The 26,451-nt window shown below is 45.2% G+C and overlaps 1 protein-coding gene and 1 long non-coding RNA gene across 2 annotated transcripts in view; one reads left to right on the top strand and one right to left on the bottom strand.

Moving 5' to 3' along the window:
• Positions 1–15,374: 15,374 nt before the first annotated feature.
• LOC141266054 (uncharacterized) lies at positions 15,375–20,341 on the bottom strand. Its single transcript, XR_012320189.1, has 2 exons — positions 18,784–20,341; positions 15,375–15,664 (listed from the first exon to the last, which is right to left on the bottom strand). It is a non-coding gene; the product is annotated as an uncharacterized lncRNA (long non-coding RNA).
• KCNK9 (potassium two pore domain channel subfamily K member 9) overlaps positions 17,807–26,451 on the top strand; it is a 350,358-nt gene continuing 341,713 nt past the window's right edge. The window contains exon 1 of the mRNA XM_073679925.1: positions 17,807–20,213. Coding sequence (XP_073536026.1) covers positions 19,616–20,213 — 598 coding nt within the window. The 5' untranslated portion in view covers positions 17,807–19,615. The remainder of the gene's footprint in view (positions 20,214–26,451) is intronic.

Below are 26,451 nucleotides of genomic sequence, written 5' to 3'. Positions count from 1 at the left end.
TACATTTTGCACAGTGACAAAGTTAGATATTTGTAATTCATGACACTATCAAAAAATCACATATAGTCAGTTTGATGGAATCAAAATAGGGCACTGGACAATGAATAATAAATATATATATGCATAAATATATGTCAAAGCATAAATAATCATTGCATAGTGCAGAGTACAGCTACCAAAAATAATATATATATATATATATATATATATATATATATATATGTATGTAAATATGCATAAATATATAGAAAAAGTATAACCATTGCACGGTGCAAAGTATGATTACCATAGGTATGGTTATCAAAGGGAGGAATACATTTTTGGGGCCATAAGGGATATGGAAGATGTAACCATAAACTGACCAAGGAGCACACCTCAACCCCCTCCACCTACTCCAACGCACGTTTCGCTGCCGCTTCTTCAGGGAGTGAAGTGGAGGTGAAATGGGGGCCTGTAAATAAGGTGATCACGACTGTGCATACCTACAAATCAATGACATCATGTTATTGGGTGCCGCAACCCATTCACGCGCTTGACACACCGCCCCACCCGGGGCCGGACATGCGTCATCGAAGTGCCACTGAGGTCACAGTTCAACAACACAATGTCACCGCAGCGAGCACGAGAGTGTGCCCGACGCATGCGCAGTGCTCCACACACCTACCCTGCAACCATATTGAAGTGGGGCAATCTCCATATATAAAAATCAAACAGTGATGCAAGGAAATGAGGGGATGTGAAAATAAAGTATATGGGAAAGTGAATATTGAGATTCTGGTTTGGCTTAGTCCTATGACAAGGGTCGTTAAAGAGTCGATATTGACATTTAAGATTGCTGCTGCCAATAGGTGGCGCTGTAGAGTTCTAGTCTTCTTTCTCTCTGAAGAGACAATTTGCATATTTAATTTCCAAGAGGAGCATGCATGGCCTATAAGTCTCCTCACTCTGACATGCCAGGCTCGCATATCTAACACATCTGTAAAAGCCATTGATGTAAGAATCGGTAAACTAACTAAACCTCCACTTGACCACTTGAAAAAAGACACAAATCACTAATCAAGGGAAATGACTCCAAAACCTGGTGGAAATGCAATGATGAGCAAAGCTTTCTTCTGTTTGGTTTGTTTTTAGTCGCAGTCTCGTTTGGTAACAACAGTTGAACGTCAGAGGTCTCTGAAGGTGGACGGACCCGATGTGATCAGGTGTTTGCTGATCTCGCTTCATGTTAAAAAAGGATTCTATGCCATAATGTAACATACCTGGCGGCGTTCTTGCATGGTGGTCCATCTCCCACTGTGCAAGAGCGCACACTTGATCTCCAGTCCAGAATGTCTCTCTGGCTTCCCTCCATGCTGTCTGTTTGTGTCTGTTTCTGCTGCTTAAGGGCGGCGCCCGATCACTTCCTGCTTTTTTGTACCTGCTGTGGGTCACACCCCTTGTGCGTCCTCAGCCTATTGCTGTCTGTCACCTGGTATATAGCTCAGCTGCTCCCATCTATCCCTGCCTGAGCATAGTGTTTCTTTCAGTGTGTGCTTGCACTCTGAAGGTGCCAGGTCCCGTTCTTTGTCTCCTGCTTTGCGGTATCAGTTCCCGTGTCTGAACTGAGTCCTGTCTATTTCTCCTGCTTTGCGGTATCAGTTCCCGTGTCTGAACTGAGTCCTGTCTATGTCTCCTGCCTTGCGGTATCAGTTCCCGTGTCTGAGCTGAGTCCTGTCTATGTCTCCTGCCTTGTGGTATCAGTTCCCGTGTCTGAACTGAGTCCTGTCTATGTCTCCTGCCTTGTGGTATCAGTTCCCGTGTCTGAACTGAGTCCTGTCTATGTCTCCTGCCTTGCGGTATCAGTTCCCGTGTCTGAACTGAGTCCTTTCTGTGTTCTCTTGTCTGCCTATCCTGGAGGCTGTATTTCCAGGCCTGTCTGAACTCGCTCCTAGCCTGTTCCTCCCGCCTTCTAGGGGCCGATTACCTAGACCTGTTCCTGTATCTTGTCTGTCCTGTCTGAACACGCTCCTTGCCTGTTCGTCCCGCCTCTCTGGGGGCCGTATTCCCAGACCCGCTCCTGTATCCCGCTGCAGTGTCGGTCTCCTCCGTACACTCAGTTCCAGTCTGAACTCTTTCCTATCCTTTACCTGTTTTGCCTCTATGTCCGTTCCCTTCCTTTTTCTGCAGAGTCTGAACTCGTACCTAACTCCTGCTTGTTGTCTCTGTACTCCCGTTTGTGAGTTTGTGGTCCACTCGCTACTTCACTGCAAGTATCCTGTGGGTATCTGGCTCTGCCTTTCTCTTCCTGTCTGTTCCGTGTGAACAGAGCCCTGTCCCCCCTGCTCTGCCTTGCTCACCGCTCCGGCGGTTCTAGCCTGCTCCTACTCCTTTGCTCACCGCTCCGGCGGTTCTAGCCTGCTCTGACTCCTTTGCTCACCGCTCCGGCGGTTCTAGCCTGCTCTGACTCCTTTGCTCACCGCTCCGGCGGTTCTAGCCTGCTCTGACTCCTTTGCTCACCGCTCCGGCGGTTCTAGCCTGCTCTGACTCCTTTGCTCACCGCTCCGGCGGTTCTAGCCTGCTCTGACTCCTTTGCTCACCGCTCCGGCGGTTCTAGCCTGCTCTGACTCCTTTGCTCGCTGCTCCGGCAGCCTTGCTCCGCTCGGACCCTTTTGCTCGCTGCTCCGGCAGTCTCGCTCCGCTCTTATCCTTTTGCTCACTGCTCCGGCAGTCTTGCTCCACTCTTGCTCACCGCTCCAGGCGGCCTCGTCCTGCTTTACTCTTGCTCACTGCTCCGGCAGTCTCGCTCAGCTCTGACCCTTTGTTCACCGCTCCTGGCGGCCTTGTCCTGCTCTACTCTTGCTCACCGCTCCAGGCGGCCTTGTCCTGCCCTGTTCTCGCTCACCTCTCTGGGCGGCCTCACTCTGCTGTGTTTGTCCGCCACATCTGTGGTTCTGTTCCTGAGTCCCAGTGTGTACTGGGTCCTATCCCGCCAGTGTCCCTACCTGCTAGTGCCTCCCTGTCTGCACTCTAGCTGTGCTTGCCTGTACCCCTCTGCCTGTATTGTTCCTGAGTCCCAGTGTGTACTGGGTCCTATCCCGCCTGTGTTCCTACCTGCTAGTGCCTCCCTGTCTGCACTCTAGCTGTGCTTGCCTGTACCCCCCTGCCTGCATACCCGCCTGCCTGCATACCAGTCGTGCCTGCCTATACCCACCAGTCTGTGTGCCAGCCTACCAGTCTGTTCCTGTATTCCCCTGTGTGGGTCAACAGCCGTGTCCGGGGTCTGTCCTGGAGTAGCACCTGGTCCCTCTGCTCGGTTCCTCCTTGGTGCACTGGCGTCGTATGCCGTCGTGCGACCCTGGTCGGATCGGGTGAATACCTAGTTACGCCCCTCCAGGCATTCACTCTCCGGCACGGTCCAGTGGAATCACTACAATCACACGCACACGCCGCTCAGCCCGGGCGTGTGCATTACAGCATGCTCAGGCCATGGTTCCCGTTGAGCCCCACGGCCTTCGCTCTCTGAGAAGTTTTCCAGCGAATACGTGCATTAAAATAAATAAATACATTTTTTTTTTCCTTAGCTGAGTTCCAGGCGAATTACGCACCGTCCAGATGGATCTATCAGCTCTCGTTCCTGCGGATCCGCTACGTTACTATGGGGATCCAAGACAGTGTCGTGCATTTGTGGAGCAATGCATGCTACACTTTAAGGCCTACCCTCTCTATTTTCCTTCCGATTGGGCTAAAGTGGCCTTTATGATTGACTACCTAGCGGGTGATGCCTTGAAATGGGTCACCCCCCTATGGGAAGCATGGGATCCTGTCGTCCTTGACCTGCAGGCCTTCCTGGTGGCCTTTCGTATGGTCTTCGAGGACCCTAACCCTGAAGCCCCTGCTGAAGCTTCACTTCCCAATATCCCGGAGCAGCCCCGACGGGTAATGTGTGTGGGTAGCGCAATAGTCCTCCAGCCTAATGAGACTACTGCCCACCCAGAATCCTCACAGGGTGACTACGCTTTCCGGAATACTTCTCCCAACCTCAAGAGGCAGTCCAGACGTGCTAGACGTAGAGGCAAGCCGTCACGCCAGGGTCTGTCCTCCCTGAGACCTCCTGACCCCAACCTTGAAGTCCCTACTGAAGCTTCATCTTCCTGTATCCCGGAGAAGCCCCAACGGGTAATGTGCGTGGGTAGTGCACCAGTTCTCCTGCCCGAAGAGACTTCTGCCCATCCAGACTCCACACATGAGAACTTCCTGCACCCGGCATCAGATGCTTCACCCACTTTAACTGGTGTGCATGTCCAAGGATGCTCCAAAGCTGTGGTTATCTCAGAGTCTGTGCACCTCTACTACCTGGTGGAGGACCCCCTGTTGCCTCCTGAATCCTCCGGGATACCACTCGATGACAAATGGAGAGAGACTTCTCTACACCCGGTACTCGATACTTTGTCCGCTTCGTCCTGTGAGCCTGACAATGGGTACCCCAAAGTGGTAGTTACCCCCGAGTCTCTACACCCCTCCGACCAGGCGGAGGACCTCCAGTTGTCTCCTGAACCCTTCGGGGTGCTACCTGGTAGCGAAAGGACAGAGACTCTCCTATACTCTGTACCTGATACCTCGCTCGCTTCGTCCAGTGAGTCCAACCTAGTGTACTCCGAAGCAGAGGTTACTCCCGAGTCTCTACACCCCTCCGACCAGGCGGAGGACCTCCAGTTGTCTCCAGAACCCTTCGGGGTGCTACCTGGTAGCGAAAGGACAGAGACTCTCCTATACTCTGTACCTGATACCTCGCTCGCTTCGTCCACTGAGTCCAACCTAGTGTACTCCGAAGCAGTGGTTACTCCCGAGTCTCTACACCCCTCCGACCAGGCGGAGGACCTCCAGTTGTCTCCAGAACCCTTCTGGGTGCCACCTGGTGGTGAATGGACAGAGACTTTCCTATACTCGGTACCCGATACCTCGCCTGCTTCGTCCAGTGAGTCCGACCTAGTGTACTCTGAAGCAGATGTTTTCTCTGAGCCTCTGCACTCTTCTGACCCGGCGGAGGACCTCCAGTTGTTTCCTGAATCCTCCGGGGTACCGCCAGATAACAAAGAGACAGTGACTTTTCCTCATTATGTACCTGATAACCCGTCTATTTCTTCCTGTGAGCTTGACAAGATGTACCTCGAAGCAGAGATTACCCCCAAGTCTCTGTCCCCCTCCAACCCGGTGAAGGACTTCCAGTTGTCTCCTGTACCCTCTGGGGTGCCACCTGAAAATATGTGGAGAGAGACTTCCTTGTGTGCTGTTCCTGGTACTCCACCCGTTTCGTCTGTTGCTGAGGATGGCTGGATAGGAGGTAGCATCCTAGCTAACCAGATGAGATCAGTTTTTCCTGTGGACAGTGGAAGTGATCTCCTTGAAGTGAACGACTGGTCCTCGAATTCCCTGCGGAAGATTCTGGCAGGCCTGAAGAAGAGGGGGCGTAAGGGGGGGGGTGCTGTAACATACCTGGCGGCGTTCTTGCATGGTGGTCCATCTCCCACTGTGCAAGAGCGCGCACTTGATCTCCAGTCCAGAATGTCTCTCTGGCTTCCCTCCATGCTGTCTGTTTGTGTCTGTTTCTGCTGCTTAAGGGCGGCGCCCGATCACTTCCTGCTTTTTTGTACCTGCTGTGGGTCACACCCCTTGTGCGTCCTCAGCCTATTGCTGTCTGTCACCTGGTATATAGCTCAGCTGCTCCCATCTATCCCTGCCTGAGCATAGTGTTTCTTTCAGTGTGTGCTTGCACTCTGAAGGTGCTAGGTCCCGTTCTTTGTCTCCTGCTTTGCGGTATCAGTTCCCGTGTCTGAACTGAGTCCTGTCTATGTCTCCTGCCTTGCGGTATCAGTTCCCGTGTCTGAGCTGAGTCCTGTCTATGTCTCCTGCCTTGTGGTATCAGTTCCTGTGTCTGAACTGAGTCCTGTCTATGTCTCCTGCCTTGTGGTATCAGTTCCCGTGTCTGAACTGAGTCCTGTCTATGTCTCCTGCCTTGCGGTATCAGTTCCCGTGTCTGAACTGAGTCCTTTCTGTGTTGTCTTGTCTGCCTATCCTGGAGGCTGTATTTCCAGGCCTGTCTGAACTCGCTCCTAGCCTGTTCCTCCCGCCTTCTAGGGGCCGATTACCTAGACCTGTTCCTGTATCTTGTCTGTCCTGTCTGAACACGCTCCTTACCTGTTCGTCCCGCCTCTCTGGGGGCCGTATTCCCAGACCCGCTCCTGTATCCCGCTGCAGTGTCGGTCTCCTCCGTACACTCAGTTCCAGTCTGAACTCTTTCCTATCCTTTACCTGTTTTGCCTCTATGTCCGTTCCCTTCCTTTTTCTGCAGAGTCTGAACTCGTACCTAACTCCTGCTTGTTGTCTCTGTACTCCCGTTTGTGAGTTTGTGGTCCACTCGCTACTTCACTGCAAGTATCCTGTGGGTATCTGGCTCTGCCTTTCTCTTCCTGTCTGTTCCGTGTGAACAGAGCCCTGTCCCCCCTGCTCTGCCTTGCTCACCGCTCCGGCGGTTCTAGCCTGCTCCTACTCCTTTGCTCACCGCTCCGGCGGTTCTAGCCTGCTCTGACTCCTTTGCTCACCGCTCCGGCGGTTCTAGGTTGCTCTGACTCCTTTGCTCACCGCTCCGGCGGTTCTAGCCTGCTCTGACTCCTTTGCTCACCGCTCCGGCGGTTCTAGCCTGCTCTGACTCCTTTGCTCACCGCTCCGGCGGTTCTAGCCTGCTCTGACTCCTTTGCTCACCGCTCCGGCGGTTCTAGCCTGCTCTGACTCCTTTGCTCGCTGCTCCGGCAGCCTTGCTCCGCTCGGACCCTTTTGCTCGCTGCTCCGGCAGTCTCGCTCCGCTCTTATCCTTTTGCTCACTACTCCGGCAGTCTTGCTCCACTCTTGCTCACCGCTCCAGGCGGCCTCGTCCTGCTTTACTCTTGCTCACTGCTCCGGCAGTCTCGCTCAGCTCTGACCCTTTGTTCACCGCTCCTGGCGGCCTTGTCCTGCTCTACTCTTGCTCACCGCTCCAGGCGGCCTTGTCCTGCCCTGTTCTCGCTCACCTCTCTGGGCGGCCTCACTCTGCTGTGTTTGTCCGCCACATCTGTGGTTCTGTTCCTGAGTCCCAGTGTGTACTGGGTCCTATCCCGCCAGTGTCCCTACCTGCTAGTGCCTCCCTGTCTGCACTCTAGCTGTGCTTGCCTGTACCCCTCTGCCTGTATTGTTCCTGAGTCCCAGTGTGTACTGGGTCCTATCCCGCCTGTGTTCCTACCTGCTAGTGCCTCCCTGTCTGCACTCTAGCTGTGCTTGCCTGTACCCCCCTGCCTGCATACCCGCCTGCCTGCATACCAGTCGTGCCTGCCTATACCCACCAGTCTGTGTGCCAGCCTACCAGTCTGTTCCTGTATTCCCCTGTGTGGGTCAACAGCCGTGTCCGGGGTCTGTCCTGGAGTAGCACCTGGTCCCTCTGCTCGGTTCCTCCTTGGTGCACTGGCGTCGTATGCCGTCGTGCGACCCTGGTCGGATCGGGTGAATACCTAGTTACGCCCCTCCAGGCATTCACTCTCCGGCACGGTCCAGTGGAATCACTACAATCACACGCACACGCCGCTCAGCCCGGGCGTGTGCATTACACATAATATGAATGTGACGGCAAACAATATGGTGACTTTTTTGCTTGACATATTACTACGGCATTATTATTACTATAATACTTTATATTTGCAATTGTTCTGAATGTAATCCATTATCCATTGTAAATAAGGGCTGATTAGAGTCAGTGTCACCATATTGACCCTCAAACGATCGGTCGATCACCGGGGGGTTACATTGTAATTGTACAGCCTGGACACATCATCAGTGAGAACTAGAAGGTCATTTGTGAGTCATCTCCCAGTAGACCCAAGTGATTGGCTTCAAAGTCACCTTCAAATGGGGATGTCTTCTGCTAAATCGTTAGGTCCATTTAAAAGGTTGTTCTCCTTAGAGGAGCCTCTTGTTCTCTGGTGGGTAGGTCCGAACCTGGAGTAAATTCCCCTATATTCATTAGAGTAATTTCGGCTAAATCCCACCGATAGCTGCTAGATCAGTCATCAGTCTAATGTTTACTGGGACCTCTAGACTCTCCCTCGACACATGATACAGGAATAATGAATGATCCACCATGTCCGATTTCGGACTGCCGATATTTTTATTCTCCAAGAGATGAGCCACTACTAAAGGATCCTGAGAGCGTCTCTCTCACATAGAACAAGGATTCTCCCGGCTGAACTGAACGTCCTTGTGTATGGAGGACTCGGGAGACATAAGGATTGGGGATTTTGTTTCATTGGTTAAATGAAAGATGAAATATACAGTACAGACCAAAAGTTTGGACACACCTTCTCATTTAAAGATTTTTCTGTATTTTCATGACTTTAAAAATTGTACATTCACACTGAAGGCATCAAAACTATGAATTAACACATGTGGAATTATATACTTAACAAAAAAGTGTGAAACAACGGAAAATATGTCTTATATTCTAGGTTCTTCAAAGTAGCCACCTTTTGCTTTGATGACTGCTTTGCTCACTCTTGGCATTCTCTTGATGAGCTTCAAGAGGTGGTCACCGGAAATGGTTTTCGCTTCACAGGTGTGCCCTGTCAGGTTTAATAAGTGGGATTTCTTGCCTTATAAATGGGGTTGGGACCATCAGTTGTGTTGTGCAGAAGTCAGGTGGATACACAGCTGATAGTCCTACTGAATAGATTGTTAGAATTTGTATTATGGCAAGAAAAAAGCAGCTAAGTAAAGAAAAACGAGTGGCCATCGTTACTTTAAGAAATGAAGGTCAGTCAGTCTGAAAAATTGGGCAAACTTTGAAAGTGTCCTCAAGTGCAGTTGCAAAAACCATCAAGCGCTACAAAGAAACTGGCTTTCATGAGGACCACCCAAGGAAAGGAAGACCAAGAGTCACCTCTGCTTCTGAGGATAAGCTTATCCGAGTCACCAGCCTCAGAAATCGCAGGTTAACAGCAGCTGAGATTAGAGACCAGGTCAATGCCACACAGAGTTCTAGCAGCAGACACATTTCTACAACAACTGTTAAGAGGAGACTTTGTGCAGCAGGCCTTCATGGTAAAATAGCTGCTAGGAAACCACTGCTAAGGACAGGCAACAAGCAGAAGAGACTTGTTTGGGCTAAAGAACACAAGGAATGGACATTAGACCAGTGGAAATCTGTGCTTTGGTCTGATGAGTCCAAATTTGAGATCTTTGGTTCCAACCACCGTGTCTTTGTGCGACGCAGAAAAGGTGAACGGATGGACTCTACATGCCTGGTTCCCACCGTGAAGCATGGAGGAGGAGGTGTGATGGTGTGGGGGTGCTTTGCTGGTGACACTGTTGGGGATATATTCAAAATTGAAGGCATACTGAACCAGCATGGCTACCACAGCATCTTGCAGCGGCACGCTATTCCATCCGGTTTGCGTTTAGTTGGACCATCATTTATTTTTGAACAGGACAATGACCCCAAACACACCTCCAGGCTGTGTAAGGACTATTTGACCAAGAAGGAGAGTGATGGGGTGCTACGCCAGATGACCTGGCCTCCACAGTCACCAGACCTGAACCCAATCGAGATGGTTTGGGGTGAGCTGGACCGCCGAGTGAAGGCAAAAGGGCCAACAAGTGCTAAGCATCTCTGGGAACTCCTTCAAGATTGTTGGAAAACCATTTCCGGTGACTACCTCTTGAAGCTCATCAAGAGAATGCCAAGAGTGTGCAAAGCAGTCATCAAAGCAAAAGGTGGCTACTTTGAAGAACCTAGAATATAAGACATATTTTCAGTTGTTTCACACTTTTTTGTTAAGTATATAATTCCACATGTGGTAATTCATAGTTTTGATGCCTTCAGTGTGAATGTACAATTTTCATAGTTATGAAAATACAGAAAAATCTTTAAATGAGAAGGTGTGTCCAAACTTTTGGTCTGTACTGTATGTTCATTTTGTTCTTTTCTTAGGTTTTATCTGTTTTATGGCCAGTGTGAACATGCTCCTACGTGTTGCACGTATACTAAGTTATACTCCAGCTCATTTCTTTCGGATGGGTCTTTGCCAGTTGGGATGTGTTCACTTTACCTTTGAACCTCATGGAAAGACATATTGCTATAATGGAGGAACAGCGACGCATTAGGAAAACGTATCATTTTAATTCACCATTTGTCTTACTAAATAAAAGTGGTCACATGATCTTCCATATAAGATACTGCTTCTCCACGCTGCACAGACTTGTTTTAGGTCCAGCAGGAAGTATGGGAATAAATGTTTTAAAAAAATACAATGCTAAAAAACAGAATAAAATGTTTCCATCATTCCACCAGCAGCAAAACAGATTTTTGTTTCTACCAGTGTTGGAGTGAATGTGAGGATACAACTGGGATCTAAAAAGAATGATAGATTTAATATTTATCCACAGTTTTTTTTTTTTGTGTGTGGAATGGCTATAAAATGATTGAAATCCACTTATTTATGAATTCAGATTAGTGGATGTACATTACTGGAAACAATTTATTTTTTTATCTAAGTATGTCCAAAATTGTGCTCTGATAATTTTTCTAAACATATCTCTATACAGGTGAGATCTCTTTTTTTTTTTTTTTTCAGGTTCTGAGCTCCAAATCCCCGACATAGACAGAAATACATAATAAAATCTTATCTTTCTGCAGCCACCACTAGAGGGAGCTCAGAATCTCACCGCGTACTGTTTTTACATTGAACTCAATAGATAACCGTGTATTCCGGCCAGAAGCATTTAACATCAATCCACAGGATAAACAATAAAATGTAGAATTATTGATACTCTGACCACTTGGACCCCCCGACAATCTCCAAAACAAGGGAATGCTGTGTGTCCCCCCAATCACATGGCTGTGCTTAAGAGGAGTTTAAATGATGCAGCGGTGAAGTACAGCACTCGTATATTTCCGTAATTGACTTTAAATGCAGCATTCGGGCATCAATCAATATTGGCTATTTCCACAACCCCTATAGATCAGATAACGCTCTGCTCATTGTCTCCATAATTGTGTCCATATTTGTTTTTAGTATTGTTTTGAAAAACGATTGTTAAAGGTCCCTCATTACGCTGATACTTAGCGATCCCAAAAGACGCACCACTAATGTGTTTGCGGAAAATACCCTCTTAAGACTTGTATTTATAGGATGAATTCCCTAAAAAAATCCCCTGACAGAAAACATTTTATAACAAAATCAAGTAAATTTTGGAGAAGTGTGAAGTAAACCTGAAAGCGCATATAATGGCAAATCCCTGCACTGTTTAGAGCCTGTAATAGCTCAAATGAGCACCCGAGACTCAACACGTATCAGTGTTTTAATCTAATAGGAGAATGATGTAAGACAGATCAACACCTATGTGATTTGAATAATTATTATATCTTTGGTTATGTCTTTTTCATTTTTTCTAGTACAAAGGTCCAGAAGTACTGAATAAAGCATTAAACAATATGTCTACCTGAAACAGCCACCACTAGAGGGAGCTCACTATATATAGAGATACAGTACAGACCAAAAGTTTGAAGTCTTGAAGCTCATCAAGAGAATGGCAAGAGTGTGCAAAGCAGTCATCAAAGCAAAAGGTGGCTACTTTGAAGAACCTAGAATATAAGACATATTTTCAGTTGTTTCACACTTTTTTGTTAAGTATATAATTCCACATGTGTTAATTCATAGTTTTGATGCCTTCGGTGTGAATGTACAATTTTCATAGTCATGAAAATACAAAAAATCTTTAAATGAGAAGGTGTGTCCAAACTTTTGGTCGGTACTGTACATGATAAGGTTTTGACAGCAGCCATCACTAGGGGGAGCTCCCAGTATACAGAGACACATAGTAAGATCCTGTCTTCAGCCACCACTAGGGGGAGCTCACAGTATACAGAGACACATAGTAAGATCCTGTCTGCAGCCACCACTAGGGGGAGCTCACAGTATACAGAGACACATAGTAAGATCCTGTCTGCAGCCACCACTAGGGGGAGCTCCCTGTATACAGAGATACAGGATAAGATTCTGTCTGCAGCCACCACTAGGGGGAGCTCACAGTATACAGAGATACATGATAAGATTCTGTCTGCAACCACCACTAGGGGGAACTCCCTACATACAGAGATACATGATAAGTTTCTGTTTGCAGCCACCACTAGGGGGAGCTCCCTGTATACAGAGATACATGATACGATTCTTTTTGCAGCCACAACTAGGGGGAGCTTCCTTTATACAGAGATACATGATACGATTTTGTCTGCAGCCACCACTAGGGGGAGCTCCCTGTATACAGAAATGCATGGTATGATTCTGTCTACAGCCACCACTAGGGGGAGCTCCCTGTATACAGAGATACATGATAAGATTCTGTCTGCAGCCACCACTAGGGGGAGCTCCCTGTATACAGAGATACATGATACGATTCTTTTTGCAGCCACAACTAGGGGGAGCTTCCTGTATACAGAGATACATGATATGATTTTGTCTGCAGCCACCACTAGGGGGAGTTCCCTGTATACAGAGATGCATGGTATGATTCTGTCTACAGCCACCACTAGGGGGAGCTCCCTGTATACAGAGATACATGATACGATTTTGTCTGCAGCCACCACTAGGGGGAGTTCCCTGTTTACAGAAATGCATGGTATGATTCTGTCTACAGCCACCACTAGGGGGAGCTCCCTGTATACAGAGATACATGATAAGATTCTGTCTGCAGCCACCACTAGGGGGAGCTCCCTGTATACAGAGATACATGATACGATTCTTTTTGCAGCCACAACTAGGGGGAGCTTCCTGTATACAGAGATACATGATACGATTTTGTCTGCAGCCACCACTAGGGGGAGTTCCCTGTATACAGAGATGCATGGTATGATTCTGTCTACAGCCACCACTAGGGGGAGCTCCCTGTATACAGAGATACATTATAAGATTCTGTCTGCAGCCACCACTAGGGGGAGCTCCCTGTATACAGAGATACATGAGGAGATTCTGTCTGCAGCCACCACTAGGGGGAGCTCCCTGTATAAAGAGATACATGATAAGAATCTGTGTGCAGTCACCACTAGGGGGAGCTCCCTGTATACAGAGATGCATGGTATGATTCTGTCTACAGCCACCACTAGGGGGAGCTCCCTGTATACAGAGATACATGAGGAGATTCTGTCTGCAACCACCACTAGGGGGAGCTCCCTGTATAAAGAGATACATGATAAGAATCTGCGTGCAGTCACCACTAGGGGGAGCTCCCTGTATACAGAGATACATGATAAGATTCTGTCTGCAGCCACCACTAGAGGGAACTCCCTGTATACAGAGATACATGATACGATTCTGTCTGCAGCCACCACTAGGGGCCGCTCATGAGCTTACTGCATACTGATTTATAATTGTGTAGTATGCAGTAAGCTCTTGAGCTCCCTCTACTGGTGACTTCAGGCAGACAGAAGTTTACCATTTAATTACTTTACCCAGCATTTTTTTAACTCTGTATCTGAAAAAAAAAAAAATGAACCAAATTAACAGAATGCTGGAGCTAAAAATTACCCAACGATAAAAGCTGAAGACGCAGTAAAATTTACTTTTGCTCATTTTACCGTCTTCGAAGCTAAATAGTTGTCGTCGTCTCTCATGTCATTATTTTATGCGTGAGCTTTTAATGTGATGTGATCTTCATCCGCATTTTCTTATCGTTTTAGTGGATCATCATAAATGTAAGTATTAGAAGATGTCAGGACGCGTTATGTACGTGCAGGGCTCTTTCCCCTACCTCAGCAGCCCGGCGCTCGCTTTCCCTGACGTGAGCTCAGTTTAATGCATTTTTATTTAATGGCTTTAAGTGGCACTATTCTAACACATCGCACCTTCCTCCCTGCTCCTGGGGGGCTGATTCGGGAAGGTGACTGACTGCACACAAGGCGCCTTTCCCCACAATCTCCTTGGAGACCAGATAAAAATCTCAGCACCTTTTTTTCCCACTAGTTAAAAATGTAGCATCAATCCTGCGAGCGGCGGCCGGTTACTTCTCCATCCAGTCCATATAGAAAATCCCATTGTGTCTGCATCCATAACCGAAAACATTGTTATACATGACATTCATTCTTATACAGCCGATATACAGTATTTCATAGTGTGTACTCCAGAGCTGAAATCACAATTCTGCAGCTTTCTTTGCTTTTCCAGTGTCTGCACAGAGATTCCTCTGGTCATTTTTTAATTTTGTGATCTTTATAGTCACTGCTCATTCATGGGATGTAGGAAATATGAACTGATCCCTGCATTAGTCTATCGGCGTTCATGGATGTCAGGGTGTTATCAAGGTGCAGCATCCATTGCAGGTAATGTATAGCTTTCTGATGACTTTAGATATGTCCTTCCTTGCCTTTCCTTCTGACTGAAGAAGTCCTGAGATGACTGACTTAGAAAAAAATATATATATCATTGTGTGATACTCTGTTGGGAGAGGTATATGCTATATGTGTCTATATGTGGCCACCTAGTGGTTGTAATGTGAATTGCAGCCTGTCAAAATTTTAATGATAGTTCCTAACATTGTATAATACTTGTGGGGTTTTCCAGGAATTTAATGTTGATGGCCAATCCTTAGGATAGGTCATCAATGTCTGATTGGTGGGGGTGCAACACCCAGAACCCCCGCCGATCAGCTGTTCCCAGTGTCAGCAGTGGCTGGAACTACTCAGTTGAGGAGCTGCAGAGCACAGCTTCTGGTCGCGGCCGGGCGCAGGACATCCACCCTCTTTTGATTTGAATAGGTGGCGGATGTGCAGTACCCAGCAGCGGCCACTATACAGTCGGCGGAGCTGTGCTGTGCAGCTCTGCAAATGAGCAGTTGCGACAGCAGGAATCACCGTCTCCATAGCTGGTGTAATGAAAAGTAGAAATGAGAAATAAATGAAAAATAAATGCATAAAAATGAGATTTAATCAATATATTAATAATTAATTAACTAAAAATTGAGTTATTCTTTGCTTGCTGGACACAACAGTCCGAAAAGTCCCAAGAATGGGGCTGTGAAACCGGGGAACCGGTCTTGAATGGAGCAGAAGTGCGAATGCTCGATCTCTGCTCCATTCATTCTCTATGGGACTGGTGGAAACAGCAGAGCGCTGTACTCTGCTTTCTCCAGCCGTCCTATAGGCAGGAACTTATCCGCCATCTCTAGGGGAAAATGTTATGGTCATGCGCTGTCCTTATGCCAAACGGATAGCATGTCGCCAATGCAAATCGATGGACCCATGATCCGCGTGTTAAAAAAAAGCCCAGACGCCATCTATTTTTTACGGATCCATTGCAATCGTTAACATAGGAAACTATACTAGGTCTTGTAACATTGTTTAATTGTTGATAAACGGATGTCAAAAACGGAAATCGGATGACACATAGATGGCAAAATGGATGAAAAATTTTTCATTTTTTTCTGGATGAAAAACGGACAGTTTTACATAATACACTGGTGTGAATCCGGGCTACGGTGTAGCAGCTGGTCGCTTCATTACATGGCGGCTCCTCTAGACACTGTGGGGAAGATCAGTAGGCCATTTACTTTCTATTGTAAAGTAGCGGGAATCGCTATCTCCATAGTTGTTTTTTTTTTTTAAAGCGGAGAAACCCTGAGAGAAGAAATAAAAAATAAATATATACAATTTAAAAAAAAAAAAATAATAATAATAATATTTAGCATATTAATAATTAATTGCAGATTTATCGCAGAAATTTCTGCAACTAAAAATGACTTTTTTTTTACCTTCCTGCTGGATCCACATCCAATTTTTATTTTTTTTTTTTGCATATAAATCTGCTTGTGCTTCCAGCCTTAAAAATATTAGGAAAGTTGCAAAACTTTCTTCCATAAAGCCGCCACATGTAATCAGACTCTTCGCCTTGTTACCACATGGGATGACGCTGCTTTTTTCCTGCACTAAAATACACATCTGATTATTGCTGTATTTTTTTTATGCACTTCTCACTTTTTGATGCATTTTTTGGGGCAGATTTGATGCAGTATTTTTGATACATTATTTAATGCAGAAACGCTGAGATTCTGAACTAGAAGAAACTTTTATGTTTTTTACATGTATTTTTTCAGATTCCACATATAAGACTTTAGGGAAAAATGCACCAAAAATGCACAGTGGGCAGGAAATCCCATCCAATATGCTTAAACTGATAAACGCTACATGGGAATACGGCCTTACTTCCAGGTCGCACACGGTTGTGCGCACCAACTATATTACATATATGAAATATTACAAAGCGTAGGGAGGAAACATTAACTACCAAGTAAATAACAACAAAAAAGTAAAAAATATATAGAATGATTAAAATAATATATTAAATGGAAGTTATACAACAGTCTATAAATCTTGCAACTAAGTATTAAAAAACATACTTAAGCTTCAATAGATTAGAATGAATATTAAAATTATGAATAAATAATGCATTTATTTATAATTATAATACATAATTCTGCTTCATACTCACACAAACATATGTATTATATATATATATTAAAAATGAAATTCATCCAATAATAATAACAATTACTATATAGTAATGATTAATTAATAGTCATTATACAATTTGTCACAATATACTATAGTAATTATAATATATGTATAATAGTGATTAAATATAATTAAAGATAATAGTAATTAGTAATCATACAATGTACACAACAATATGCAATAGGGATAGTAATACCTAATAATAAGAATGACATATAATAATAATAATAATAAAAATATATACTAATAATAATAACACGAATAGCGATGATAATAATAATAAAATAATAAAATTAATGATATGAAAATGTATTAATAATACTATAATAATCCTAATAATAAAAAGTAGTATTAATAATCACAATGAAAATAATAATAACATATTTGTTATTAATAAAAATAATAATATAATAATCACAGTAATAAAATCTGAATACTAAAAAATAAAATATAGTAATAATAAAATATAATAATAATAATAAATAACACATGATAATGATGATAAAATAATAAAAATAAAATAATAATAATAATAATAATAAAATATAAAAATAATAATAATAATAATAATAGGATATCTAATAGCAAACATCCCACCCCCACCCCATGTTTCCGAGCCCAGCATTATCCCTGGCTACAGAATTCATTTTTCCTTCAAGAAGAACTAATCCTGGAGGAATGAGCTCAGGATCCTCGTCAGTGGCAGCAATGCTCCTTACAAGTGTGACATCCCCTCCTTCATCCTGCCCCAGCATCTCTGACTATTCAGACATGAGCATCGTCTGACAAGGAGGCATTGGATGCACTGGGGGTGACCCCATCTTCAGACCACCTTGCACCCCACAGGTCCCTTCTGTCAGCTGATCAGTAACCCTTGCAGTGCCAGTCCAGGCTGTGCAGGACCTGAGTGCAGCCAGTCTCATCACACAGCCATCCCCAGCAACAGATGCAGATCATCATCTCCCACAGATCGCAGCAGAGTCATAACCTCCTCTGTCCTAGTTTGAGCTGCATCTTCTCTCTTGTTTTTTGCTCCTCCAGCATTTGCAGTGATGCGCAGTTTGACATTGTCTCCTCTTTCCCATTCTCTATGCTTCATCATCATTAATGCAAGTGATGTAACCAACCCCCCCCCCCAAAAAAAAAAAAAAAATAATCCTGCCCCCACAACCCCCCACCTACAGCTTCAAACACTAAACCACGTGGTGCAGGCTCCCAGTGATTCCCTCAAGAATTAATTTATTCTAGGGGAGTGTTCACATGATAACACTGGGGGAGGAGAGTTGGAGAAACAGGGAGAGAATGAAACAGAAGGTTGTGTAGAGTTTCAAGAGGGATGATCGCAGAGAGCAGGGGATGGGGATAATGTGGGGCTGATTCCATCCATGGTGTCTCTCAGCTTCCAGACACAATGTGCTGCTGAAATCCTGTCCAAGTAATTCCCTCTGCAGCTCTCCATCCATGGGCGGCCACCACAGATGAGCAGCTACAGGAGGCTTCTGCTACAAGATGAAGCTTTGGAATAAGGCACTCACCTGCTGCTCTGGCACCCAGATCTGGAGCTGGGATGATGGGACTCTTCTGGCTTTGTGATCCTCAGTTGATGCATGGTGCAGATGACCCGACTGTCTGGACACCACCCTGCTTTGGCTGCTGCTCCCTGCCTCCTCAGCCTTAACTGGTCTTCTTCATGCACCTAGTCCAAGGAAGCTTCATTCCTCTGTTTGATGTATGCAAGAGGGAAAGGACTGGATTCTGGCTATTTCCCAATATCACCTAAATTTATAATTAATGCATTGCACTTTCTGCAAAACGCCAACTCCAACAACTTGAGGTTGGTGATCCCCAATGTATGTGCAGGTCTAGTTTCCACCTATGATGTTGAAGAAGATGAGTCTCCCACTGAAAGGGGCTTTCTAAGCTCTCCCACTTTCCCTGGAATACATTATATTCTTCAGGATATCTTTGCTGATTGACCTTATGTTTGTCCTCTCCTCAGTTGAGTTGACTTTGGCCAACTTTACATGGAAGGTGTTAAGAGTCTTGAGGTCAACCATTGCAACATTTTGATTTTTTTTTTGTTATTTTTATGGGAAGATGAATGTTCTAAGAAATAAGAAGGAGCCTCAGGGGGAACTGTAATCTGCCATCGATCCTTACAATAAGAAGCCATTGACCACATTATAGCCAACATTATAAGACCACAGAACATATTACAAACTTACCTTGCAAGTTTTATTTCCGCTTAAGTGTATATGGAGCCCCTTTGTTTGTCTACTCAGCTCTGGATACCCCATTATTTCTTGGAATCCATCCCAAATAATCATTTATTTAAGAGCAAATGTTTTTCTACTGGTTAACTGTCTGTAAGGTAATACAGAAAACCACCATATTGTTTCAGGGAACAATCATTCTTAGGAGTTGCCTTCTCAAATACCAGTTGGATGGGTGCAAAAATTGAAGACTAAAGTGATGTGAACTTCTTGACAGCTGGCTCTTCTGACTCAGCTTTACCCAAGGAGGAGATCAAAGGGTGCTGTGTTCTTAAAACAAGGTGGTGACAATTGAAGAGTGGTGAAGGAAGCCTTAGAAGCCAAAGGTTGGTCTTGCTGTAGAAGGAAGGATTGCAGCCTACAGGGGGATCTTGCTAGAGGAGGAATCCAAGAAGACGAAGGGTGGTCTTGCAGGAAAAGGAAGGATTGAAGCTTGAGAAGCCAAAGGGTGGTCGTGCTGGGGTAGGAAGCCTAGATGCCAAAGGGTGGTTTTACTGGAGAAGGAAGCTTGAAAGCCAAAGGATGGTTTTGCTGAAGAAGGAAGCCTAGAAGCCAAAGAGTGATATTACTGGAGAAGGAAGCCAATGGTGGTGTTGCTGGAGAAGGAACAGTAGCAGCCAAAGGGTGGTCTTGGTGGAGAAAGAAGAATAGTAGCCAGAGGGTGGTCTTGGTGGAGAAAGAAGAATAGTAGCCAGAGGGTGGTCTTGCTGGAGAAAGAAGAATAGTAGCCAGAGGGTGGTCTTGCTGGAGAAGGAAGAGTAACAGCCAGAGGGTGGTCTTGTTGATGGCAGTGCGCACTGGGACGGCTTGGTTTGGGCAAGTCCTGAGCCGAGCCTCAAGGCTGCAGGGGACCTGGTCCAGGAGATCCAGTAGCCTTCTGTGTCTTTCCTCTTCCCAGGAACACGAGCAGGGAGTCGGGAGAGGTGACCAGCCCTGCAGCCACCACCACCACCAGCAGCACCATCACAGCCACCCCCTCCACTCCCACTCTCCAGGTGCCCAGCCCAGCCATTGCTGTCTGCAACTTCCCAGCGGCTGCTGCGCCCTCTCAGACAGGACGGGGGGACATGATCCCCTCACAAGCCGGTTGCTGGTGGCCATGAAGCGGCAGAACGTGCGGACTTTGTCCCTCATCATCTGCACGTTCACTTATCTGCTGGTCGGGGCCGCGGTCTTTGATGCACTGGAGTCCGACTACGAAATGCGAGAGGAAGAGAAGCTTAAAGCCGAGGAGATCCGCCTTAAAGGGAAGTATAACATCTCCAGCGAGGACTACCGGCAGCTGGAGCTGGTCATCATGCAGTCCGAGCCTCACCGGGCAGGAGTCCAATGGAAATTTGCAGGCTCATTTTACTTTGCCATCACGGTCATCACCACCATTGGTAAGTGCATTGTCTTCTATTGTCGGGTCTTGATGTTTTATTAGCATTCTGTAGCTTTAAAATGGAAGTACTGGGTGAAGACCATCAACCGAGATGATTGCATGGTCTCCCAGGCTTCTTGCTTCTTCACTATCATACTAATGACTGTGGAAAGCTACTTGTGGATTTTCTTTTGCAATGTTAAAGTCTTACTAAGATTACAAGTGATGGTTTTAGAACTTGCTGGTGGGAATACATGGTGGGCTCCTACTTTGGTGGTCTATAGAACACAACCTGTAGATTCTCAAATCCTAGAGATCAACCAAGATGATTGCATGGTCTTCTAGGCTTCTTGAGTAGGGCAAGTAACTTGTGGATTTTCGTAGATATGCTCAAGCCTTTACTGGGGTTAATAATGAAGAATTTAGAACTTGCTGGTGGGAATGCATGGTGGCCTCTTACTTTGGGGGTCTGTAGCATATTGAGACTTTTGTAAGAACACAACCTGTGCATTCCCAAATCCTGATAATCAACCGAGAAGATTGTATGGTCTCCTAGGCTTCTTACTTCCTGACTAGGGCAAACAACTTGTGGATTTTCTTTTGCAATGCTCAAGTCTTACTGGCATTACAAGTAAAAGAGTTAGAACTTATTGGTGGGAATGCATGGTGGGCCCCTACTTTGGTTGATCTGTAACATATTAAGACTTTTGTAAGAAAATAACCTGTAGTTTCCCAAATCCTGGAGCTTGGGTGAAGGACATCAACCGAGAAGATTGCATGGTCTCCTTGGCTTCTTGACTATTATATTAATCATTAGGGTAAGTAACTTGTGGATTCTCTTAGGCATGATCAAGCCTTTACTGGGATTAGTAGTGAAGGATTTAAAACTTGCTGGTGGGAATGCATGATGATCTCCTACTTTGGTAATGAAACTTTGTAAGAATATAACCTGTAGATTCTCAGGTCCTGAAGATCTACAAGCTCATTCCTACTTGTCTCTTTGAGTCTTCATTACAGACTTCTTGGTTTTCAGTAGTCCATTGTAGGACTTGATTTGGTGTTTTGTTTTATGGCTTTTATGGTAGAGTAGATCTGTTATGCACAACCTGTAGACTTCTAGATACTAAAGTCCTATAAATCCAAGCTGCTGGCTGGCCATGATTGCTAAATGATATCCATGATAGTGCTACATGACATGCAGTGTGCCTGGGGTCATGTTTGCCATCGTGATGTGAAAATGCTGGGCAAGCAAATAGTCAGTAGTTACAGTGCTCCAGCCTTCAGTCTTGTGACCACAATGATAAATGGATCATCTAAACTCTCAGAATTGGGATTCAGGACTTGTCCTTCTATAAAAAATAAAGTTTTAAGAACTTTGCAGCAGATAGAAGTTTTCCTATAAAATGTGCGACTTGTCTTTTATGTTCAATGTATCTCTCCCCCTGTAGAGTTTCTTGGGGTTCTTTGGTGGTCAATGAGTCTTTCCTTCTTGTTGTGACCTCTGTAGATAAATCTCTGCTGGGTGGATCCATATTGAGATGAGCAGATTTGTTTGAGTCGATCTTTTACACGGATCATTAAGCAGCATATTTGTAATTTTCTAAGCGAACATTGATTTTTCTTCTGTGAGATGCCTGGCTGGTGGGGAGCTCTGTGATCTCAGCAGATGTAGCAGAGGGAGAGGAGTTCAGAGGATGGAGGCCAGCAATGCCCCCCTAGTGCACGACCATCCAGACCACCTGCTCAGGTTACACTAATATTATTAATCATTATTACATTTCCTCCTGATCTAATGCAATGGATACATTTGTAATTCGGTACAAGACACTGCAAAAAGTTAGTGCTCCCCACCCAATACACTGATTTATCCTCTTATTGGTGCTCCCACCTTATAGACTTTCTCTTTGGCAATGCAAGTGTTAATATCCAGTGTGTTGTCAATTATCTAAATTATGAGCTGACGAATTATGTGACTCCATGGACTTCATACAATGGAAAGTGGTCAATATTATCTATCTAATATGTATCTCATAGGTATTATATATCCATCTATCATCTATTATCTATCCATGTATAATCTATCTATTATCTATCTATCTATCTATCTATCTATCTAGTATCTATCTATCTATTATCTATCTATCTATTATCTATCTATCTATCATCTATCTATCATCTATCTATCTATTATCTATCTATTATCCATTATCTATCTATTATCTATCATCTATCTATTATCTATCTATTATCCATTATCTATCTATTATCTATCATCTATCTATTATCTATCTATCTATCATCTATCTATTATCTATCTATCTATTATCTATCATCTATTATCTATCTATCTATTATCTATCTATCTATCATCTATCTATTATCTATCTATCTATTATCTATCATCTATTATCTATCTATATATCTATTATCTATCTATTATCTATCTATCTATTATCTATTATCTATCTATCTATTATCTATCTATTATCTATTATCTACCTATCTATCTATTATCTATCTATCTATCTGTCTATCTATCTATCTATCTATCTATCTATCTATTATCTATCTATTATCTATCTATCTATCTATCATCTATCTATTATCTATCTATCTATTATCTATCATCTATTATCTATCTATCTATCTATTATCTATCTATTATCTATCTATCTATTATCTATCATCTATTATCTATCTATCTATCTATTATCTATCTATTATCTATCTATCTATTATCTATCTATCTATTATCTATCTATTATCTATTATCTACCTATCTATCTATTATCTATCTATCTATCTGTCTGTCTATCTATCTATCTATCTATCTATCTATCTATCTATCTATCTATCTGTCTATCATACTGGTCTCTGCATTTCCTATTAATACTTTATGTATGAATCTCTCCCACTATATAATGAAGGTAAACATAGGAGTAACCACTCAGTGTATACAATGTAGTAACAGATATGACAATGTATCTGCCTTATATTCCACCTCCCCCATCACTTACATCCTAGACTGTATCGTACAGATGTAGCAGAGTTGTCAGTGAGATGTAGCAGAGCTGTACAGTAAGATATAGCAGAGCTGTGCAGTGAGATGTGGCAGAGCTGTGCACTGAGGTGTAGCAGAGCTGTACGGTGAGATGTAGCAGAGCTGTACAGTAAGATGTAGCAGAGCTGTACAGTAAGATATAGCAGAGCTGTACAGTGAGATGTGGCAGAGCTGTGCAGTGAGGTATAGCAGAGCTGTACGGTGAGATGTAGCAGAGCTGTACAGTAAGATGTAGCAGAGCTGTACAGTGAGATGTGGCAGAGCTGTACGGTGAGATTAAGCAGAGCTGTATGGTGAGATATAGCAGAGCTGTACAGTGAGATGTAGCAGAGCTGTATGGTGAGATAAAGCAGACCTCTACAGTGAGATGTAGCAGAGCTGTGCAGTGAGATGTAGCAGAGCTGTATGGTGAGATATAGCAGAGCTGTACAGTGAGATGTAGCAGAGCTGTATGGTGAGATAAAGCAGACCGCTACAGTGAGATGTAGCAGAGCTGTGCAGTGAGATGTAGCAGAGCTGTATGGTGAGATATAGCAGAGCTGTATGGTGAAATATAGCAGACCTCTACAGTGAGATGTAGCAGAGCTGTGCAGTGAGATGTAGCAGAGCTGTATGGTGAGATATAGCCGACCTCTACAGTGAGATGTAGCAGAGCTGTACAGTGAGATGTAGCAGAGCTGTACAGTGAGATGTAGCCGAGCTGTATGGTGAGATATAGCAGAGCTGTACAGTGAGATGTAGCAGAGCTGTGCAGTGAGATGTAGCAGAGCTGTATGGTGAGATATAGCAGACCTCTACGGTGAGATGTAGCAGAGCTGTGCAGTGAGATGTAGCAGAGCTGTATGGTGAGATATAGCAGACCTCTACAGTGAGATGTAGCAGAGCTGTGCAGTGAGATGTAGCAAAGCTGTATGGTGAGATATTGCAGACCTCTACAGTGAGATGTAGCAGAGCTGTGCAGTGAGATGTAGCAGAGCTGTATGGTGAGATATAGCAGAGCTGTACAGTGAGATGTAGCAGAGCTGTGCAGTGAGATGTAGCAGAGCTGTATGGTGAGATATAGCAGACCTCTACAGTGAGATGTAGCAGAGCTGTGCAGTGAGATGTAGCAGAGCTGTATGGTGAGATATAGCAGACCTCTACGGTGAGATGTAGCAGAGCTGTGCAGTGAGATGTAGCAGAGCTGTATGGTGAGATATAGCAGACCTCTACAGTGAGATGTAGCAGAGCTGTGCAGTGAGATGTAGCAGAGCTGTATGGTGAGATATAGCCGACCTCTACACTGAGATGTGGCAGAGCTGTGCAGTGAGATGTAGCAGAGCTGTATGGTGAGATATAGCAGAGCTGTACAGTGAGATGTAGCAGAGCTGTGCAGTGAGATGTAGCAGAGCTGTATGGTGAGATATAGCAGACCTCTACGGTGAGATGTAGCAGAGCTGTGCAGTGAGATGTAGCAGAGCTGTATGGTGAGATATAGCAGACCTCTACAGTGAGATGTAGCAGAGCTGTGCAGTGAGATGTAGCAGAGCTGTATGGTGAGATATAGCCGACCTCTACACTGAGATGTGGCAGAGATCAGAGCTGTAATTTGCACATGTTGCATAGGACTGCAGGAACAGGTAACGGATAATGATAAGATCCTGTAATTAGACGGCATCAAACAGTAAAATAGGACATTGAGCTCTGCTACATCTCATCTGAGCTTAGACTCCTCTGATGTGAAATAACCAGCACTATGTGCAAGTATAGATCCAGCTGCCCCTGTATGGCTGGGCCCGGGCTTGTGCCTCATGTCTGTGTGACCCTGGAATAAATATAGAGGAAGATAACGGAGAACTCTGGGTTCCAAAATAAGAGTAATCGCAGAACTGCACAACCGCAGAGAGAAACTGGAAACTGCACTCACTGTGTGTACTGTGCAGGACTCATACCCTGCAAAACGCCATGCACTACTCCCATCCTCTGCTCTCTTCACTACTCCCATCCTCTGTACTCTGCACTACTCCCATCCTCTGTTCTCTGCACTACTCCCATCCTCTGTACTCTGCATTACTCCCATCCTCTGTACTCTGCACTACTCCCATCCTCTGTTCTCTGCACTACTCCCATCCTCTGTTCTCTGCACTACTCCCATCCTCTGTTCTCTGCACTACTCCCATCCTCTGTTCTCTGCACTACTCCCATCCCCTGTTCTCTGCACTACTCCCATCCTCTGCTCTCTGCACTACTCCCATCCTCTGTACTCTGCATTACTCCCATCCTCTGTTCCCTGCACTACTCCCATCCTCTGTTCCCTGCACTACTCCCATCCTCTGTTCTCTGCACTACTCCCATCCTCTGTTCTCTGCACTACTCCCATCCTCTGTTCTCTGCACTACTCCCATCCTCTGCTCTCTGCACTACTCCCATCCTCTGTACTCTGCATTACTCCCATCCTCTGTACTCTGCATTACTCCCATCCTCTGTTCCCTGCACTACTCCCATCCTCTGTTCCCTGCACTACTCCCATCCTCTGTTCTCTGCACTACTCCCATCCTCTGCTCTCTGCACTACTCCCATCCTCTGCTCTCTGCACTACTCCCATCCTCTGTACTCTGCACTACTCCCATCCTCTGTTCCCTGCACTACTCCCATCCCCTGTTCTCTGCACTACTCCCATCCTCTGTACTCTGCACTACTCCCATCCTCTGTTCTCTGCACTACTCCCATCCTCTGCTCTCTGCACTACTCCCATCCTCTGCTCTCTGCACTACTCCCATCCTCTGTACTCTGCACTACTCCCATCCTCTGTTCCCTGCACTACTCCCATCCCCTGTTCTCTGCACTACTCCCATCCTCTGTTCTCTGCACTACTCCCATCCTCTGTACTCTGCACTACTCCCATCCTCTGTACTCTGCACTACTCCCATCCTCTGTTCTCTGCACTACTCCCATCCTCTGTACTCTGCACTACTCCCATCCTCTGTTCTCTGCACTACTCCCATTCTCGGCTCTCTGCACTTCTCCCATCCTCTGTTCTCTGCACTACTCCCATCCTCTGTTCTCTGCACTACTCCCATTCTCGGCTCTCTGCACTACTCCCATCCTCTGTTCTCTGCACTACTCCCATCCTCTGTACTCTGCACTACTCCCATCCTCTGTTCCCTGCACTACTCCCATCCCCTGTTCTCTGCACTACTCCCATCCTCTGTTCTCT

Source organism: Phyllobates terribilis, unplaced genomic scaffold (genome assembly GCF_046119375.1).
Source record: "Phyllobates terribilis strain yellow unplaced genomic scaffold, ASM4611937v1 Scaffold_4__5_contigs__length_816908805, whole genome shotgun sequence".
NCBI classification, from domain to species: domain Eukaryota; kingdom Metazoa; phylum Chordata; class Amphibia; order Anura; family Dendrobatidae; genus Phyllobates; species Phyllobates terribilis.
Note: the sequence above shows the minus strand (reverse complement) of the source record. Positions and strands in the feature narration are given on the sequence as shown.